Genomic DNA, 21,649 nt, shown 5'->3' on the forward strand with positions numbered 1-21,649 from the left:
TCCATAATTTGCCTTGAAAGACGTTGCGTAGATATATATCTCTAATAAAATAAAAAGCAAATATCAATTTCCAAATATTAAAGCAAAAAACAAAGACAGCTATTTTAGCACTTGCGTTCTGATTCTGTCCATAAAGGGAAAAAAAAGAAAGAATCACAGTTCTAGACCAGATGCCCATTTCTACTGGGCATCATAAGTGTTCTAGAGGAATAGATTAGAAGAATGACAATTTCAATTTCTCTATACACTGAATAGCATCAAATAGACAACCTAGCCACTGTGTTTAAAAAAACTATTGGAGGCCTGGCAGACTTCTTCTTCAGTGGAACTGTCAGAGGATGAAAGAGGAAAGGGCTGATCTGTCTTGCCAACCAGTGCACTGCCTTTTAGTTGCACTTCACCCCAAACCATCTCAGTGTTTTACAACAGTAGTAGATGCATTAAAATAAGACACTATTGTGTTTAAAAAGTCCATAGATAGTTTAATACAACATACCATATTCTGAACATTTCAACACCAACAAATTTTTGTTAATTAAAAAAAAAAAGAAAATCTGCATATTACTTTTATTGCACAGAACAATTTGAATGTATTTTTTTCCATAGACTTTTTTTTTTTGTTGATATCATTTTTTTTCCTTTTGTAAAAAGTTGTTGGACTACATGACCAGTATAGTCCAGGCTCCCAAAACAAATGATAATAATAAAACGGGGAAGAAAGTAAAATAAAAAATAAATCCCCGGTTCACTCTGGACCACAAACGGCTAGATACAGTAGCCACATTTTGAACAAAGAGAGCGTTCACAATCAGCAACGTGGCGATCCACGAGCCATAGCCACTGATATTCTCTTTTCCCCCCCTTTTACGCTAAAAGGATTAGACCAAAGCCATGTCAGATTGCTCCATGGGTGAAACCATCTGTGTCACTCCAGCCATCTGCATTTCAGTCCTTACTTTCAGCCCATTACTGTGCCGTCTCCGGTAATGTCATCCATCATTCATAACTCACACGCAGGTCTGTGAAGTCCAGCTGTCCACAGTGTGCACTTCAAATGGTAAGGCTTATAACCTTGTGTTTAGGTCTGTATGACCAACTGGGAGCATACATATGTTGATTCTTCTTTTTCACCCAACTTGAAAGGTAACATAGATATAGCATGGAGACGCACCACAAAACACAGAAAATCAATCTAGAATGTGACAGAGAGAACAAATACAGGGAGCACATTATCCAATGAAGAGTGAGCACCACAATGACTCATTCTGGATGTGGATCACAAGAAAATGCTTATATATAACATTGCAAATTTGAAAACTTATCAATTGAGTCATTGGAACACTGTGATGCCATCAGCTTGTGGAAAAAAAATGGAATAAAATAATAATCTACATAAATTATTCCAAGAACATTTACTCCCCAACTACATTTTATCAATAATCAATTGTAAGATATTTCATTTGAATTTACTTTAATGATCCAATTCTTTCAGAAGATTTACTTTACAGTGTAGTAGTCAATATCAGATGTAATCGGTGGACATGGCATTTTCTCGAGAACATCAAACAGCAGCCTGGAGACGTGCCTAAAGACAGCTGTAGACCAGTGCCAATAGCAAAGCAACTATGGGTTGTCTTAACTTTCAGACTGCCCTCCTATACTGAATCTCTCATGGATGACTGTGTACACATCTGACGGCATGTGTGCCGTAAGTTGTGACCTTTAATTGAAAGAAAGTTTATTTATGGATTCCACTAAAAAAACCAACAGAATCTCTTATTACACTAAATCCTTTGGTCCTGACAAATTTCTTCCTTACACGGTGATTCAACATGGACTCCTGTCTCATAGTGTTTTTGAACAATATCGAAATTATTTCATTGAGTATTTGGACAATAACCACAGAGAAATAACTGTGTGACCAACAGACATCTCTGTACCACATAACATTCACAGCTAGTATTGGGAACGTCAATTGTAAAAGTGCTGTTGAAATGTGCTCTAACTTACAAGACTCAAAGAAAAAAAATAAAATAAAATAAAACAGAAAACAAAAACAAATTAATAAATAAGAAATTCAGTGATCCATACCTTATTCCTGTGTTCTGGGTTAATTGAAGATTAATCTTTGTCATTGTGTTTCCATAATAAATAAGCAGAAAGAGGAATGTATTTAACAAAATCGATGACACTTCCATTCCTCCATTAATTTGAAAGTCAGGAATTGCGCTCACAGCTGCAGTAGTTTGGGGAAAACAAACATTACTCTTTCTGAAGAGACCAGGATCCAGAAGTTTGTAAAAGACGAAAGAAAAACATTTTTTGTTTGTTCCTTATTTTTGTTGATGCCCATTAAATCATCTTCATGTTAAACTTGCGTGGCGCATCCACGGTGCTGCTGCTCATGCCAGCGTCCGATTTCCGTGGGACATACTCAATCTCAATGTTGTGCTTTGTGTTTCCTTTTCCTCTGCTCCAGAGAAATAGCAGTACCAAGCAAAACAAGACAACACCAAGAAATGATATGAAACCCATCGTGGTCGCAATGATCAGTGTCTTTATGTCAAATGGGAAAGGGACATTGGCCCGTGTCCCGTTCCCCCCGGTTTCTGGGGGCTGGTTGGAGATGAAGGCAAAAGTCTTGTTGGACTGGTGTGGCCAATCGGGCGAGTAACTATGAATGTGCAGATGGGCAAGAGACGTGTCGTTTCCTCCAGCATTGCTAGCTATACACACGTACGTACCATTGTCCTGAATCTGTGCGTAGCGCACCTCCAGGGTTCCATCTGGCAAGACAGAGAGCCTTCCAATTGTTTTTGTGGTGATGAACCTTCTCTGAGGGGAGGTCCACATGATCACAGGCGCTGGATCACCATCTGCTTGGCAAGTGAAATGAACAATGGCTCCCTCGTCAACAAATTTCTGCTGGGGTTTACGATCTCTAATCCTGGACTTGCGGCAAGTGAAGTAGTTGGGCTGCAGGACATCAGGGAAGTCCTTGAATTCTTTCCCTTGAACAAACTCTGGAGAAGCGCACGTGGGTTGCTGCCGGTTAAAGTTGAGTCTCCAGCGTCGCCGGAAAACCCACAATAAGCGGCAGTCACAGGCCAAAGGGTTATCGTGCAAGGCAAGCGTTTCCAAGTTACCGACTGAGTGAAACACCGACTCCTCCAGAGTGGAAAGTGAATTCCCAGAGACATTTAGAATTTTCAGGTAGTTAAGACCCCTGAAGGAGTAAGGCTCGATCATTGCCAGTCTTCCTCCGACCAGGTGAAATTCCTGCAGGCGCAGAAGGTCGTGGAGCTTATTTCCCTCAATGGTATGAATAGGGTTGTAAGAAAGGTTAAGGAATCGCAAATAGACCAAATGCCTCAGGGCTATATAAGGAATCGTGGTCAAGTTTGCATTAGCAATGGTCAGGGACGTGAGATTTAATCCGTACAAGCAATTTGGAGTCATCATGTCCAAATACGGCCAATTAGCAATTTCCAACACTTTAAGCCGGTACAGACGCTTGAAAGAATAATCCCGTATGATGTTAATATTGAGGTGGCGGAGCCTAAGCGTGATCAAACTGTGCAGGTGGGTGAAAGCCTCAGTGGGCACAGATGACAAGTTGCACTTCTCCAGACTGAGGTTCTCAAGGCTACTGAGGCCATGAAAAGCACGGTGAGAGATAAAAACCAGGTCGTTGTCTCCCACCTCTAATGACCGGAGGTTGTACAGATCCTGGAACATGTAGTCCAACAGGATGACAATTTTGTTTTCACTTATGTCCAGGTGAGTAAGATTGCTCAGACCTGTCAAAACGCCGAGCTGGATTAGCTTCAGTTTGTTGCTGCGCAACCCAAGTGTCCGCAATCCGTAAAGGTTGTTGAATGCCCCAGGCTCAATAGACGAGATCGTGTTTTCACTCAGCTCCAGATGCTCAAGATTGGAGAAGATGGTAAACTCGTCCGGATTGATGGTTCTGATGCGGTTCTTGCTGAGGTCCAGCAACCGTGTTTCTGCAGGGATGCCCTCGGGGACAGTCATAAGCTTCTTGCGGTGGCACATCACCGAACGCTCTTGAACATTACACTCACAGCGGGACGGACATCCTGTGGTGGAGCTGGACAGGACATAGCCCAACATCAGGATCAAAATGGGCTGCCAGCAAGCCACCAGGTAGCTGTGCCCAGTCGCTTCCCCAGCCGCCATCTTGTCGGTTACCTAGACAGGAATAAAGACAACAGAATTTAGAGGACATAATACAGGTCGACCACCACAGCAAAGTCAAAGATAAAAAACAAAACAAAATGTTTCTTGCTCTTGGCTTCACCATTTTCTTGTGACACTATTCCTAGCAGAATAGAGAATATAAATTCTGTTGCAATATTCATGCCACAGATGCATGATGAATAGAGGTGGGAGGTTACATAGAATAAGGTATGCGTTTGCATAATTGAGAGTGCTGACAATTCGACATTGTACACAGTTCTGCAGAAAGCTTCAGAAGACTGCAAATGTGTTCAGAATACGCTCATGCTCTTATATTCTATCAGGCCCATCTGTTGTATGAAATGGAAAAAATTGGAAAATCAAAGTCTTCCTTTGTCTCTTGTCAAACCTGCAAGAACAGCACACCTTTGAGTCAATGATGAAGGGTTTGGTTGTTTTCTATGATGTCGCAATAACCCAATGCTAATGCTAATCCCAAACTAGGATTTTAATCTACCAATCCTAAATGTTTTTTTTTTTTTCCACCACAAACAATAAGGTGTGCAAAACTGCCAGGACTTATTTTGGCAAGACATTTTTGCTGCAGTTCATTATGAAAGTTGGGGAAACTGTGAAACGATGCGACGCCACATAAACCCCTGACTTAGATGCTGAATGAGGAACGTTTAAAGTACGTGTGGAGATATTCTCTTCCTCCCTTCATATGTTGATATTATTCTAGTTGTGGATACCACAAAGTTCACAGCTTCATTCAACCATGAGGAGTGGTATTGGTGTTTTATTACATGGAAAAATCACAGTATTCACTTCAGTGCCAGCAGCCCCACTGAGGAGACTCACAGACGGTGACCAGATCCAGGACTGGTCCGCAGTGAGTTTGCAGCAAAAAAACTGCACATGCGACTGCTTGTCAATCAATGAAGCCTTCAGACAGCAGTGTATAGGAATGGCAAATAACTGTCGCCCCCTCTCACAGAGAAGAACACACTTCTTCAGCTTTCAAAACGCTAAATAGCAGTGGTTAAAAAGTTCAGTGACATCTGTAGCATAGTTACATTGAAAGGTGTATCGTCAATCCCATGCTCCTCTGCCGGTTGCACGACAGAGCTTTGTGATGTCAAGCCATTTGACATCTCAAAGTGAATGGGTCATGAAGGGGGTAACATATTGTGTAGGCTTATTTCAGCGTTGGAACTAAATTACTCTGCAGTGGATGAACAGCTTTGACACTTTACCAAATCTCAAGGTGGAATTCCATCTTGCTAGTGCAGCACGACATGGTATCCCTCACTGCAAGTTGAAGTATAAACTTTAAATTACAAGGGATTTGGACATCAAAAGATGCAAACAAAGAAGACCTTTCTGAACCATCCATTATTATCTCTGAACAGAGCTGGTTTGAAGACAATCGTGTTAAATTACAACTTTGACTAAGGGATAGATAGACTGGAAAAGTAATTGTGGGATGATAATTGTTGGAATTACATTTTTTTAAACCCTTAACAGAGTGTGAGAGAGAAGACTTGACTAGACTAAAATAGAATCTAGAATAATCGAGTTTTCATTTCAGATTATATGTCATCTTTAGACATTTCTCCAGGGACAGAGTGTTGTCACTATTTGATTGCAGCTGTCAACATATATCACATTTTGCCCATAGAATTTAATCTCTTTATGAGAGAATTAGACTGCCGGGAACAGAGCAAAAAAAAGACATGAAATATGTAAAAAGCGATGTCAATCATCAATCAGAAAGCTCACGCTTGGATTTAAGAGGAAAGTCTTTGGCTGCGTTCACACAAGATGCTGTGTTGTTTTCCATGGAACGTTAAACAGTCATAGACAGTGTCGTCCTTTCTTCAACTCTCCGCTTATTAAACACAGAGAAACAGCCCTGGTGGAGGATGTGTTAGGGCCCAACACCATTTGACAAAAATGACTTCCTTGTCAAATGAACTGTTCGTTCATAGCGATAGCAAAGGGACCCCTTCAATCTGATAGCTTTTGTAAAAGGAGTCCAGAGTCAGAACCTTTCCTCCCCGTGTAAATACTGTACTCCATGAGACTCTGCGTGCTTCGTGGACAACAGAGTTCATATCGACAGAGGGTACTCATGACTTTGCCTTATTGAAAGCAGCATCTCATGTCAATTTAAAACTATTCCTGACAATCAAGAAACCATCTCACTTTCATCTCCGCCCCTGTCACAACCACTCAGCTCACTCTGGATTTCTAGACTATGGGACTGACGGAGGGTCATTCAAAATGCATGCTCATAGCAGATGATCAAACATGCACAATATTGTATGTTAAAGATACTACTGGTGTTTAATAACTATTTTGACAGGCCTAACATGCAGACGAACTGACAGATGTCTGACAGACAGACAAAAATTCAAAAACATCACCTTTACCTCAATACCTAACGCACCAGAACCAGCCCACTGCCACCAGCTTGCATATATTCAACCAGTCCAACCATGACGTTGTCACATCCTCCCACCACTCAGTTGTCACCCACCTCAAGACCGACTCCTACACACAGATGCTGTTTGTCAACTTCAGTTTAGAGATGGTTATGTATATAAATGATATGAATATGATGAGGTGAAGCAACACTACAGTTCAGTTAAATTGAAAGAAGTTACATGTTTCAGAGGTTAACTGAAATACTATAAAGGTATAAGTTATCCTATGCTTTTTGCTGGTGATATAGATGCCATTCATATTGAGCATTTGCATCATATATTTTGAAGATGGAGAAGTGTTTCTATGAAGATAATTTATGTCCCAATAATCATGAATAAAAAGGCTTATTAGATTTAAAAACTTTTTTTTAACTGAAGTGAAACATCCCCTGAATCAAAACTAAGAAAAGAGATTGGACCTTTAGGTGAGGGAGGGATCTCATCAAACACGGTTGACAGTTCATTACTGGTGAGACGCTGCTTCTTGTGCGGTCAATAATAACTTTACTCTGTAATACCCCTTTTCAACCAGCAGACACTTGGACATGGATGCTGATGAAAAGAGAGGGTTTTATAAGATTTACTTTTCTCAATTTTGCTTGCTTGCTCTAAGGTCAAAGTTCTGTTTGAAGACTGGATGATAGCATCAGTAATCAAGACCAACCAAAAGAAAAGGCTGAAATGATTGGATGTTCAGAGATCAGAGACTCTGGATCTTTCCACAGCCTTGAGCAATATTTAATCACTTCTGTCCCTTTACTCAAAATGCCCGATGAGAGAGGGAGGTTGGGGGGGTGGGGCATTTCAGATGCAGAAGTGACAAAGTCACATGCTCCATCTACTTCGAGATTTCATACATGGCCACTGCCTTTTACTGGAATACCAGCATATTGGTATATGGTCGAGACGTGTCATGTCTTACTCTATTAGGACTGAGCCCAATAAAATGATCCGCTCAGTCCTCTAGAGCAAAGCTTCATGTCTGCTACTTCAGCAGGTAAAGGACTTACATGAGACACTTAATCCATGGATCAAAATCCATCTTTGAAGATTCATTAGGGAAAGGGCGCGAGAAGTTCATTTCACCATAGAAAACAAGTCAAGAAGAAGGATGCAATTTCCTGGTAAACATCTATCATGCTGTTTGGTTAATGATCCCTTGCTGTCATACCCTCAGAGAGTTCCTCATCACGATCAGCACAAAAGTCATCTCTCATTACGTGGGGTGAAGTGGTTGTTGGGGCTGAATGTCACCAAGTTGGAAAGCACAGCTCACTAACCAAGGATTCACCGGTCTATGTCCATCCAATCTCTTGAATGTTTCTGTTTAAGAAAGATTTAACACTGTATGGGGCACAGAGAAAACTAAATATCTGCAATCATCAAACAGGGGCAACTGACAACCATTGCCCCTGTAATAGCTAACTTGGCGTAACACACCAATCATTATGTTCAGCTGTACAGTCGGTGTCCTCTCGCCATTTAAAGAGCTCTGAAAATAAGGACACTGCACAATAAAATGGTGCATAAACAGGTATGCCATACAACACCACAACACACAGGTTCAGATGAAACAGAATCAATGTAATATGATGGTAAAACAACCATCAAAACACCCAGTGAACAGAGGGCATCCAGGTGAGCCAGTGTGGAAAGTGAGCTTTGAAGAGGGATTGGCAACATATCTGAAGTGAATGACATGTTTCTTCTGGCTACATCTATTTGTCTATTTGTCTATTTGTGGAGATGAACATTTTGAGATAATCCTGTTTCAAAAGATGAAAATGCAATGATTACGAAGTCATGAAACATTACTTAACTCAAGAGATGGACCAGTTGATAACATTAGTTGAATGAAGTTATAATTGTATCATGGTGGTTAACATGAATTTCAAGGTTATAAAAAGCTATGAAATAGCTGTTGTCAAGTTTCTACAGTGAAACAAAATGACTTTATGTCCAGGAAGGCACCTAGCAGTCTCAGCAGGCTCGTATTGCAATTATTTCTTATTCTTTTCTATTTCTTCTTTTGGCATTTCTCATTGATTGTTCGTCAGCCTCCTGCCTCCTCATGCATTCTTCCTTGTCTGGAGCTAACCACACACAGTTGAACCACTCAGGTGTCTGGTTAGTGAAGCTATGTATGCTACAGCAGATGTGTTGGAACAAAAACCTGCATGCACTGTGGCCGTTTCTCAAACACTTTGGTTACCTCTGATCAGCTCTTCGATTTTGAACTGTTGATTATGGACTGCTTTAAGAAGTCTTAGAGACCGTGTGGAGCAAGTGTGTCGCTACAATATCACTTTAATATGTTTATTTTATATATATTTTTTATCCATACATCCAGCATCGCTACATAGTGTAAGAGAAAAAGTATAAAGTAATGAAGCCCTCATTCTATTTAGAGATTGCAAATTACTAATTGTGGGCATTCTCTAAAAAAACAACAACACACATTTGGCAAATAAAATTCAAATATTTTATCAAAATCCATGCTATGCCCATCTATCTGACCAACAACAAACAGTTCCTTAAAAGCTTTCCTGAAAAGGTCAGCACCACCGACAGACACTCACATTGCTGGCGACATTTTCACAGGCATTTATTGGGTAATTCGAACAGCCTCCCTTCCATGTGAATGCAATCCCTCCCTTATTTCTAACAGCAAAGAAAACATGCCCCATTTGATATCAGAATGAAAACATTGCATTTTTTCAGTTCCTAAAAATAAGCTTTGCAAAAGTTGTGAGTGCCACGTGTCAACGACAGCCTTAGCCTTTCCCAAACCATCACAAGACATCACTCATCAGCTTTGTTAAATACCTGTAAGCCCCTGGGGAAATCCTTGAGATGATGTTCACGTTATCTGCTGCACTAAGTGTTAAAAGCCTTTAAAGCCCATTGCCATGCAACCTGCTTAGTCAGCTGTCAGGTTAATCCAGAATGGACCAGCCCAGCAGAAGGCTTATATTTACGTCTCTATTGTCTTCCTTAAAATTATTAGACATCCAAACTCTGCTCTGTCGCCATACGTCTTTGGGAGAATCACAGTTATATGTATATATATAATATAAATACAGCTTTCATTAAGGCATTAAAAATGCAGTGAAGTACAAATGCTGTATTCTCAAATGTTAGTAAGAGAAAGATACAGCTAAAGTCAATTATCATTTTAGACACGTCCGTCTCTCAGGCAGCACCTTTGACTGATAAGAAAAGACATGTTATGAGGCACATTTTGGTTAAATCCATCTTAACCAGATGTGTCTGACCTTTTGTTTCACCAGCCATGTCGCCTCGCTGAAAATGAGAAAAGGTGAGCGGTGCATCATTGAAGGGCTAAGCTGCCTGGTGGGATGGCCGGCAAGAGAAGGACTGTGAAATGGCAGGGCTTAAATGTAAGCTGGCGCCCGCCAGATGGGCTGCAAAGCCCTAATCCAGAAGCTAAGAAGCTGGTAGGAGCAACAAGGTGGAGATTCCAACGGTGCCCAGCTGCTGTGCTGTGTAAAACAACATCTTGATGACATCACAATATGACCTGACTGAAGCTGGTAAGAAAGTGTTAATATCCACATAGACATGAAGTCACAGACTGACTACTACTTAGAATAATATACTGCTGCTGCAGAGTGCAGGAAATTATGACAACAACAATAATAATAATGATTATGATAATAATATTAAGATTGATGTTAATATTTTGAGTATCAATAATAATAATAATAATAATAATGTTGCGTGCGACAAATGAGAGCGAACATGTCTTCAGAATTTAGAAATGTTCTCTTTGTGTCGAGTAAGGAATCTCAGCTGCAGACAGATATAGTTTGCTTGGCTGGGGACCTTTTGAAAAAGGAACCAGATGATAGAGATCATAAAGGGCTCAAATTCAGGACTGTAAGAGGTGTGTGTGTCGTGGAGAGTAGTAGAAGTTGTAAAGTGGTACATTGTTCATCAAGTACACCAAGAAGAAGACTTCATTATCTATTTTATCAGGCGCAGTCCACACTGCAGCATGTGAATTTTACCTTCATTTACTTCAAGGTTGTTCTGGCTTGGGGAGAACTGCGGAAGCTAATATACAGCTGTATCACGTATTGGCCCATTACAATTTGACGCGCCTTTAGCGAGGTCTGATTCTTTTCAGGCCATTGGTGACTTTATGGAAATGCAATGATTTGAGGCGATAAGTCACAAGGACAGAGACTGTAACACATGGACCCATCAGTGAACGCAGTGGGAGATGGCTCCCTTCAGAGTTTACCGCACACTGCGGAATGTTGCTGCACTTGCAGGACAAGACAGTGGCAGTGCAGCATGAGACATAATCTGTTCCTTCCCGATATGCTTTGTTCCACTCTGAACAAACTCAGGACAGAGATCAACAGCCAGTGTTTGCTAGTCTTTTACAATTTTTCAGATTATCACCAAGATATTTGACAGAAAAAAACAGTTAACCTGAAGAAAAATGTTGGGTCATTTAGGAGCGGTTTGAGCAGGTGACTCCCTCCTGGTCCTACTTTAGCCAGGTTTCTAGGACTTGTTTGAACTGTTTGTTTCACTTTTTCTGGTGCATTGAATGTTCATCCGAGTCTTTAATAAAATACTATTGAGCTAAGTTGTCACTGTTGCCTATGTTATGATATGTAATATTTAAATATATGTTGAAATACGTGTTATAGCACTGTGTGAATATTTAACCCATGCTTGAGTTGAAAATTTTTAATGAAATCTAAATTTCAAAACCTTTTTTTAAACACTGAAGTGAAAACTGAATACTGCCATACACTATATTTCCAAAAGTATTTGCTCGCCCATCCAAATGATCAGAATCAGGTGTCCACAGACCTATAAAATAAAGCTCCTAGACCTGCAGGCTGCCGCAGTTGCATCCAAGCCATACATCACCTAGTGCAATGCAAAGCGCCGGATGCAGTGGACACAGGCCTGCACAGAGTCCTGACCTGAACCCGACAGAACACCTTTGGGATGGCAGAGACTGAGAGCCAGGCCTTCTCGGCCAACATCAGTGCGTGACCTCACCAATGCGCTTTTGTATAATTATATTCCTATAAACAAACTCCTCAACCTTGTGCATCACAATCAACAAAGCTGCTGCACGGAAAAACCCATTGAAGCTCAATTTGATTTACAAGGTGCATACAATAATAAAACTGTTTCTCCATATCTTGGTGCCCCCTCCAAAGTGGTGCCCCTGGTTGCAGACAAAGTCAGTGAGCAGTGTTCTACACATTGAACAAATAATTGTCATCCAAGAAGCAGAGGTGATAAAGTTTTGTTTCCTGACTCAAATGTGTTAATATATTTACAGTCAAATCTGTTTTCCAAGCCTTTAAAAATAGTCATTCCAATTAATTTCTGTGTCCATTTATTCATTGTCCAAGACACCGTTAACTAAAGACAAAATAAAATCCTTCAAAACTGCCCATGAGTGCAAACCAAAAGCCATATTCTGTTTGTTTATTCTCTGTCACTATTAATGTAAGAGTAATAAAGAAAATGGAAATGACTATTTTGAGAAATGACGCCCAACTGAAGTTTGATATTGAAGGGATAATAAATGTATTTCAAATGTATTCAAATCAGTGTGATACAGTCTACACCCTCGTTGTTTTAGTTTTCTGTTTCTGCAGTGTGTGTCACATCAAAATGTGAAAAGCAGATTTGACAGTTTGCAAGTACATTGCATGTTGGTATACATATCTGACTCCTAGGGATGTGATATAATAACAAAGTCACACAGACAATGCGTCACAACATCGCATCTTATTTCACTTTTTCAGTTAATGAACTAAAAAAGAAAAACAAAAAAACACTTTGCTTGGTCTCAGTTCTCGATGCAATGTGATAGGCACAGTGTGGAGCCGCACAGGGCTGTATTGACTCTAATTGTAAGTGGCATCTGAAGCCCCCTCCCTTCACAGTTTGGCAAAGAACACGGCCTTTTTGCTTATCAGACCCTGTAGCTCAGAGTAAGGGCTTTCAAGGGAAATGAGCTGTAATTAGTTGATAAAGAAAAGTGGAATGGCGATAGAATGAGACTTCAGAGGATCTTCAAGTGGTCGACAGGGCCTTAGAGCGTGCAGACAAAAGCGAAGACCAAATCTGGGAAAAGGTTATTAACTTCCTTGTCAGAACCATTTTATGGATCACAATTACAAAGAAAAGGCGTGGAAGGGACTCATACTGTTGTGGGAATATGATGAAGACATGTTTTTCCTGCTTCTGCTCAATGATACGAGGAGGTGCATCACTTGTGTCACCGTCTGGTAAGTCACACTTCTGCTGGCTCCAGCCCAGGAATGTGCGGCACAGAAAACTGCTGCAACTCAGCAAGGAATGTTGACAGTATGTCAAAAATCTTCCTAAAGAACATCTCCTTTACTTCGCATTTTTCTTCACAACGATGTTAATAATGCTTTAAATGAATAATTTCTACAATTATAGAATTCCTGTATGTCTCATTTTCATTTAAATTACAATTACAGAAAGGAATAGATGATATATAATGAACATGTTGTGATCTGGGCAGGAACAAAAGTGAAGTGGCAAGCAGAATATTATTATTATTATTGTTGTTGTTGTTGTTGTTGTTATTATTATTCATTAGTCCCACAGTGGGGAAATTCCACATTGCATGAATCTCTATTGCTGTAAATATCATGAAAAATACACTGCCTGGCCAAAAAAAAAGTCGCCACCTGGATTTAACTAAGCAAATAGGTATGGGTTGCTGCAGTTGGTCAGGTCTAGGTTCAGCAACATTATGTGCTCAAAGAATGAGGTCAGCTGACTACCACAATATACTGAATGACCAGTTTATTCCCTCAATGGATTTTTTCTTCCCTGATGGCACGGGCATATTCCAAGACGACAATGCCAGGATTCATCAGGATCAAATTGTGAAAGACTGGTTCAGGGAGCATGAGACATCATTTTCACAGATGGCTTGGCCACCACAGAGTCCAGACCTTAACCCCATTGAGAATCTTTGGCATGTGCCGGAGAAGGCGTTGCACAGCGGTCAGACTCTACCATCATCAATGGAAGATCTTGGTGAAAAATGAATGCAACACTGGATGGAAATAAATCTTGTGACATTGCAGAAGCTTATCAAAACAATGCTACAGCGAATGCGTGCAGTAATCAAAGCTAAATGCGGTCCAACGAAATATTAGTGTGTGAGTGTATTTTTTTGGTGGCGACTTTTTTTTTGGCCAGGCGGTGTATGATGAAGGCAACATTCCATTTTCAAAGATTTTAATGAATTCTTGTTCTGGCATCGATATCAAAATTAGAAGCAACAAGAAGTGATCAAATTCCAAAAAAACACAAAGAATACACAGTGCAATATGTAAAATGGTGTCCGCTGTGCTTCTCAACTCACGGAAACACTTTTGTAAATGACAAGTTGAGGAATAGTGGAGACCTAGATGCAACTGTCTGAAGTCAGCTCCCAGCATCTAGCATGCCGCTGGCACACTCCCTCATGGCTGGATGCATCTGTGGCATCCTGTTGACAGGACAAACACATGTTTTTGCAACAATGTTTTATTGTCCCCCAGTCTAAACAGTGGACAAAGAGAATACAAAACGTACAAAATTACTCCATAGAAAGTGTTGACAATATTAGATTCAATTAGATTTGATGGTCTTTTTTATTCCTATAGTGGGGAAATTCAACATGTCACAGCAGCCTAAGATAACAAACACACTGACACATACCAAAGGATATCTCAGGATCATTCCCTGCACCCCAAAGGACCTCTGAAAAGAGCATCCATGTTTTAAGTCCAGTCCATTTTGTTGTTCAGGTGAACACCCAGGTACTTGTATGAACCCACCCATATCCCTCAGTACCCAGGATGTTCACCGGTGCAGGTGGAGAGTGTTGGCGCCTGCAGAGCCCCACCACCATTTCCTTGGTTTTACCTACATTGATCTGGAGGTTTTCTCAGGCACCAGGCCACAAAGTCCTGCGTCAGGACTAGGAGCACACAGTAGATGCTGCAGCATGGAGGATTGAGTGGGGTCAGAGGCAGGCAACTGATCAAAATGGTTAAAGAAGAGCTGCGGGTGCCACTCCATCTCCTCCATGTACCATTTCTTCCCATCAAGAAACTTCCTCCTCAGCCATCTCTGCACCTCCTTCAGGTCCTCCCGGTCTCCGGAAACAAACAAAAAAAAATCTTCTCCTTTAGGAGAGCTTTGATGTCTGGTGTAATCCAGTTTGTCGTTTGCAAAACACAGCATAGCATGGGTACAGTCTTCTCCACTGAAGACTTCCCACACAGTAGGGTCGAAGACCTGAAGAGCTTCTTCAGCCTCTGCAGACCATCTCTTCACTGTGCAGGTCACAGTTGGCTGCCTCTTTATCAATGGTTTATTCATTCATGGTCACTGCCTTGAGGAGGACCACATTGTGGTCAGAGGGGACGATAAATATGCCTCAGCACATCCAGGTATTTATTGTCACTGGTTTTGCAGGTGACGTACTGGGTGAATGAAGGCTGAACAAATGAGGGTACAGCATGGTTAAAGTCTCCAGATATAAGAAGGGCATCAGGGTGCTGTATCTGGAGCCTGCTCACAACTGACAGCAGACCCTCATGAGCTGCTTCAGCATTAGCAGAGGGAGGGATGTAAACAACCACTGCAACAACATGAGAAAACTCCCTCTGGATGTAATATGGCCTTACACAAACGGCTAATAGCACAATGTCCTTTGTACAAAGCTGTTCTTTGACAGTGATGTGACCAGAGTTACAATCGTTCACAAACACAGCTAAGCCCCTTCCCTTCCTCTTACCACTGTTTACTGTTCTGTACTCTCCTGCACACAGAAGTTGGAATCCATCCAACGTGACCGCCGTTTCAGCTGTTAGTGATGTTAACCACATCTCTGTGATGAGCAGCATGCAATACCGCTGCTAGCTCATCCAAAGCGACCGCACATTCCCCATGAAGACGGACAGCAGAGCTGGTCTGTGACATCTCCTCCTCAAGTGGTGCTGAGCCCCACTGAGCTGCAGCTCCAGTGGAACATCGTGCTGGTTCCCTGGCACCGAGAGTTAGCACAGAGTGCACACAATGTACGAGTGAATCGCAATTGGCAGCTCAACGAAAGCTGTTCTCGCACTATACCATCCAATGCTTGGACGCAATCTCACTGCTGACACGATACGTCTGAATACATGACACATCGGAATGAAACACAGCCAGCCAAGAAGTGATCCATCTGAGATACAAGAGAAAAAATGATAAAATGTAAGATAATAAAAACTTCAGAACTTCAGAAGTGAATCTATTTCGATGCTTCCACTCCGTTATACCACGGGCGATCACCTGAAATTTCATCTTTTTTTTAGAAGGAGATACAATTTTGAGTATGGTGGCGTTCATTGTGGTGTTTATATGTAGTGGAAACCCCTGAGTGTGGTCTGTCAATTCTCTAACAACTGGACGACTGTATGTTGTGCATTTGTATGTTGTATTAAATTGGCTCACGACACTGCTTCAACAGTGCAATAATGTCAGGAAGGGCAACTTCAAACAAGTTTGATTTTCATCCGATCAATCTGGAGGAGGTTGTGAGGTGTTATTCGCCCCCCCAAAACTGCACCGTATACCCAGCTTTACCATGGTGTAGAGGTTTTAGCATCCCCAGAGCTGTTGCCAGGGGCAGTGAGCACCAGCATACACTGTAGTTCCTGCTGTTTTAATGAGAGGCCTGACCTCACACCTCTATTCTCGAAAGTATATTGACACTGCACAGAGAGCAACACTTGAAATGTATGTATTCTCGCGAACCCCAAACAGTGAATCATCGCTTTCACTTGAGAGAAAAATGTGGATGCCGTTTGAAAATGGAGACGCCAGCAACATGGAAACTGTAAATCAATTTGTGGGATGTAGCACTGTGTCGAGCTCTTGATTTGATTGGTTTTGTGCTGATAAATGGAGCGAAGTAGACTACATCACGCTGATGACATAATAAATCACAACAGACGTGATGAATATATTTACAGCGGGCTAAAGAGGGAATATCAAACATGAAATATAGGTTTGTGAAAATACGCAGGGAAATATGGGGGTTTGTTTAACAGGTCAGAAAACAAATTCATGACTAGGAAGGATTAAAAAAAAATCAAGAAGAATCAAAGAAAAGAATGATTCAAAGAAAGAATCATTTCTTGTTTCTTTTAATCATTAGAATAGGAAACCCACACATTTGTTTTGTTTTATACATTGCAAATGCATCTCCAATGAGCTGACCACTGATCCTCAGGTCAGCAGAATAAATGGCTATGAAATGACCACTCAAGGCTGTTCATGACAAGACATCGCAAAGTAAATTGCTGAAACAAAACCACTCCGGCAGAATAATGCTTCCAATACATGACTACATTTCTGCTGATAAACAGTGTTAACACATTGGCAACATAATTAACACAAACCACCGGTGAGAGTCATTCAGAGTATCAGGGTCATAGCGGGATTTGTCGCACTCTGATGTATCAGCTCTTACAAGAACTGCTTTCCAGTTCAAATTCATCACACACACACACACGCAGGCAGGCACACTCACGCACACATAGACACACAAAAAGTCAAGGGTAAAGGATGCAATATTTCCAAAGCCCGTCAATAAATCCATGGCATTTTCTTTTCCAACTCTCATTTCACCAAAACACCCTTGTCAATGATCCTCCTCCTATAATCTAGCGAGCCCAGTCGACCCCACCGTGGCTCCGGTGGAGAGATAGAGGCGCTTAATCCATGTCCTCTGAGAGATTGCCCAGAAAGATGAAGCCTTAATTAGCTAGATAAAACCCCACATAATGACACTATTGAAACAGACTAAGAAATGAGGACTAAGTAGAACAAAAAGAGAGAAATTACTTTTTCGACGCTGAAAGAAAAGAGGAAACATAAAGGACGTTCCACAGCATTGTTTCTTGTGATCATTCCACCTGCGCTCATTTTTAAAGTCTCATTTTTAAAAAAAGATGACCTTCATTTAATGAAAGATTAAGTCGGAGGGAGAACAACATACTGTTTTTGCAGCACTTAAGCAATAGCACTCATGGGAGGCTGAAGCAATTAAATGCAAAATGACTTATCTAAGCTGTCCTAGTATTCTCCCGTTTTCTATCACTGATTCAGCACAAAGGGAGGTCATAGTGAAGGAGGAGAGTCTAATCTGTGAAGTACGATGGAAGCAGAAACCACACTTTTTGAAAGGCAATCCAGGTGTTTCACATGCTGCAACTGAATCAGTGACAAGGTGACTTGTGAGGTCTAAGTGCCAGATGGATTTAGAAAACCTATTGTAACACACAGTGGTGCCTTGGTTCTCGACCACAATCCGTTCCAGAGGAGCGATTTGTTCGAAATCTGAATCGATTTTTCCCATTACAATTAATGGAAAAAGAAATATTGCGTTCCAAGCCTTAAAATAGGCTTTTGTGGGTGTGAATGTAGAGTGTCTGCTGCAGGTGCACTGTTCGTCGATGTGTGTGGTCGCTGCATGTGGGAGGGGTTGCCGAGTGAGTGACGTCTCTCCAGAAGTGAAGAGGTGCCTGGTGCATGTCCGGCGCTGAATGTGCGGTTCTGTGCAGTTTGGCTGTGACAAAGTCATAAACCAAGTAACGCTCTGTCCGAGACTCGCCTCATCCCTGTCCGAGCTCCAGCCGACAACAGGACGTCAAACCCTGGAGTGCGCGCTCCACTCGACACTCTACCACGATCCAGTGCGGAGACAGGAAAGGTTTTACACCTCAATATGAAGAAAAAACAATCAGTAAATGTAGCTAACGGCACACGTCTGCATACAGAGGCTTAGGTTTTTTCCAGCTATTTTCGGGGTTCTGGATTTTCGTTCGAAATCAGACGCAACCAAAATTTCAAAATTTTCGTTTGGACTCCGATTTCTTTGAAGATCGGGACGTTCGAAAACCAAGGTACCACTGTGTCTAAAACAAAACAGGAGGTTTTCAAAGCAGATTAGAGGCTGCTTGAGTCATTGTGTAGAACGTCGAGAGTCTTACTAAATTCAGAGCTGATAGGAGATTTAAATACCTATCTCTTGGTGAATAGGTGCTTCCAATGCATGCATAAAAACATATATGTAACGAGAGTCTGACATCTCAGTGGGATCACAATCTGGTGTCATGTCTTTCTTTAATCACTCAAGGTAAGGCCTTTGTCCCGTGGATGGTCATCAATGATGGCGTATTTTTTATTGAGGGGTTGCACTTCAGTTCAACAGTTCACTGGTGGTTGGAAATATATTTAATGGTGGAAGTAATTAACTATTTCCAAGTGTTTTAATGGATGAAATAAAAATGCTGCTCAATCCCAAGGTACCCGATGGTTTCCAGGCACGTTGGAGTGGGGAAGGTTTTCAGACGGAAGATGGACGATGTCTCTAATGGGCTCAGGACGGCATTACTTGCGATTACAATACTAGTCATGCCATGGCAGAGCGCAACCGGCAGCTCTGAGGACAAAACTTAATGTGATGTGATGGTGGCCAGCTGTCAGCAGGGGAAAAGCTAATGTTGGTGTGACTTTGGCAATGTGACATCTGCCTGTGGAAGGAGTGTTTGAAACAGAAATCAGAAAAAAAAAAAAAAAAAGCAAATGGGTAAGAGTCAATTAATGTTTAATGCGCAACTTTCAGTACAGAAGTGGCAACAGTCAATTCCAGTGTCCTATTTGTGAGTGAATCAAAAAATGTGGTTTAAAGTATCCACCCAGTTGTTACAGGAGGTAAGGCAGCAGACAACACACAAGCAACAACCTGCCAAAGTTTGCTTCACAACACCCTTTAATCATTAATTGTCCTCATATTCAGCACAAAGCTAATGCTATCAATCATTTTGCTCGACTGAATGGTGCTGAAAAAAAAGTGGCCAGATGATGAATTGGAAAGGTGAAAATGGCTCGACAACCCACCATCATCACTTCCTGCTCAATGGTACCCAAATGACATTGCACTTCTGTAGCTGTCGCGCGTCAGTTTACACCAAGGTCATTTCATTTTCTCACCTTTGATCGGCATAGCACTTCTATCATCACTTTCACCTCACGCATACCAAGCTAAATTCTGTGACACTTGACACCCCCGCCCCTCACACTTTTGTGAGGCACTGCATAGACAGTCAATCAGCTTGCTACACTCTGATTTTATGCATCACTTTAAACATAAACAAAATATAGAAAATACATCACAATGAAAGTATTGCCAATGTTTCCAAATATGAATGAATTCCCAGCATTATTTTGTCAACACGCAATGGTCAATCTGCGGAACAATTTCACTCGGGAGACATTTAAGCGTTCATGTTAGGGTTGTACGACAAGACAGTATTAAGGCAACAACAATTACACATGTTGTCTGGATTGTCTCTCTCACATTCTGTGAATTACAGATCAATGCTGATGCACAAACTCTCTGGCAGAGGAAACTCTGTGAAAATCTGTCGTCCCACAAATGAAATGAAATGCCGAACTGTCACATGACTTAATGTAATTTTTGTCATTTTAATTCAAACACATTTGACATACCTTTTCAAGGTAGCAACATATTGAAAAACCTTGCTCAATTCAGCAATTATTCTGTCAAAATTAATCAATTAGATGTGAGACGTCGCAGGGGAATAGAGACAGTGCTATGTCCGTGAAATATTTACATACTGTAGCGGGACTCCGGGACAGAGAGCACTGCATTTATGAAAGTTTCCACTCCGGATGTTTTCAAAAGTTTCAGATTCAGGTGGCTAACACCTGCACCTGACTCCAAAACTGCGACGCATCTGGTCGTTCCGTGTAAACAACACCTCAGAAAGACTGGTCATCTAAGTCGGTGAAATTATTTATTATCATTCCGAATGTCACACTCGGACCGCCGGTTGTTGCTCAGCGTTAGCTGCACTAACAGCCTGCTGCTGAGGAACCAGCTGTCTCACTTTCATGAGCCCTGAAAACTCTCTGTGCTCCGTCAAGTACTGGTGCTTTAAATGGGTGTTTAATTTGAAGGCGCTTCCTGTGCATGTGCTGCAGGTTGCAAACTTTACATGAGTGTGTAAGTGAGTAAGAATGAGCGGACGCATCACAACCAGCGGGGCTACATCACAGCGCCGGCTGTCACACGTGATCGGTTGTTGGGATCGTCATTCACTGATCACACTGAAATCGGCCAATCATGATCGGTGACCAATCGATCAGAGCATCTTTAATAACGATGATGCCAACCTATCATCCATCTTTGATGCGTCACCTTCAAACACTTCCTCCTCTGACAAATGCTTTTTTTTTCCACTATGACGCAGTTGGAATAACACGCTGCCAAATCACTCATTATTTGCTGATATCGCACCACACTAGTGTTTCTTTCCATTAGGTTCCTCCAATTACAAGATGGCAGCAGCTTTTAGCCCTCCAACAAGAATCTTGTCAGAATCCGAATGAGATATATAGTTGTATATGCAGACATAATTTTGATCTTTGATGACTTGATGACAGGCGGAGAAGCAGCATGTCAACAAAGCCCAGTGGTTGTGAATAATGTGTGATAATGTTAAATGACGTGTATGATTCTGTTGTTATTTAATGTTGCGAAATTCATTCATGGCTCATTTAGTGTCACATCACGTGTCATATCAAGTGAGTGAAATCAGTGAATAAAATGGGCAAGAGAATTGTTCTAAATATTCTTCATGGTGCTGCGCACAGAAATATTTAGATGCATGCTTGAATGCTTCGAATCTATAAACAAAATCCATCCTCCGTTCTTCTTACAAAACAGCTTCAGTGACCACTTCATTTTCATTGCTAAGTACCTTCAAACCCTTTCCCTCTTTTTTCCGTGTCTTGAAAAGTCCACATGAAAAATGTACATCAGAGTGTGTGCTACACCAAGTTCTCATACA

At 41.3% G+C, this 21,649-nt stretch overlaps 1 protein-coding gene across 2 annotated transcripts in view; it reads right to left on the minus strand.

The window, feature by feature from the left end:
* Positions 1–240: 240 nt before the first annotated feature.
* lingo1a (leucine rich repeat and Ig domain containing 1a) overlaps positions 241–21,649 on the minus strand; it is a 125,111-nt gene continuing 103,702 nt past the window's right edge. Inside the window, exon 3 of one of the 2 annotated variants that reach the window (XM_053884531.1) lies at positions 241–4,212. In XM_053884531.1, the coding sequence (XP_053740506.1) occupies positions 2,353–4,200 (1,848 nt within the window). In that variant the 5' untranslated portion in view covers positions 4,201–4,212 and the 3' untranslated portion in view covers positions 241–2,352. The remainder of the gene's footprint in view (positions 4,213–21,649) is intronic. The other variant, XM_053884530.1, reaches the window with a different exon arrangement.

Source organism: Synchiropus splendidus, chromosome 14, assembly GCF_027744825.2.
Source record: "Synchiropus splendidus isolate RoL2022-P1 chromosome 14, RoL_Sspl_1.0, whole genome shotgun sequence".
Taxonomy (NCBI): Eukaryota; Metazoa; Chordata; class Actinopteri; order Syngnathiformes; family Callionymidae; genus Synchiropus; species Synchiropus splendidus.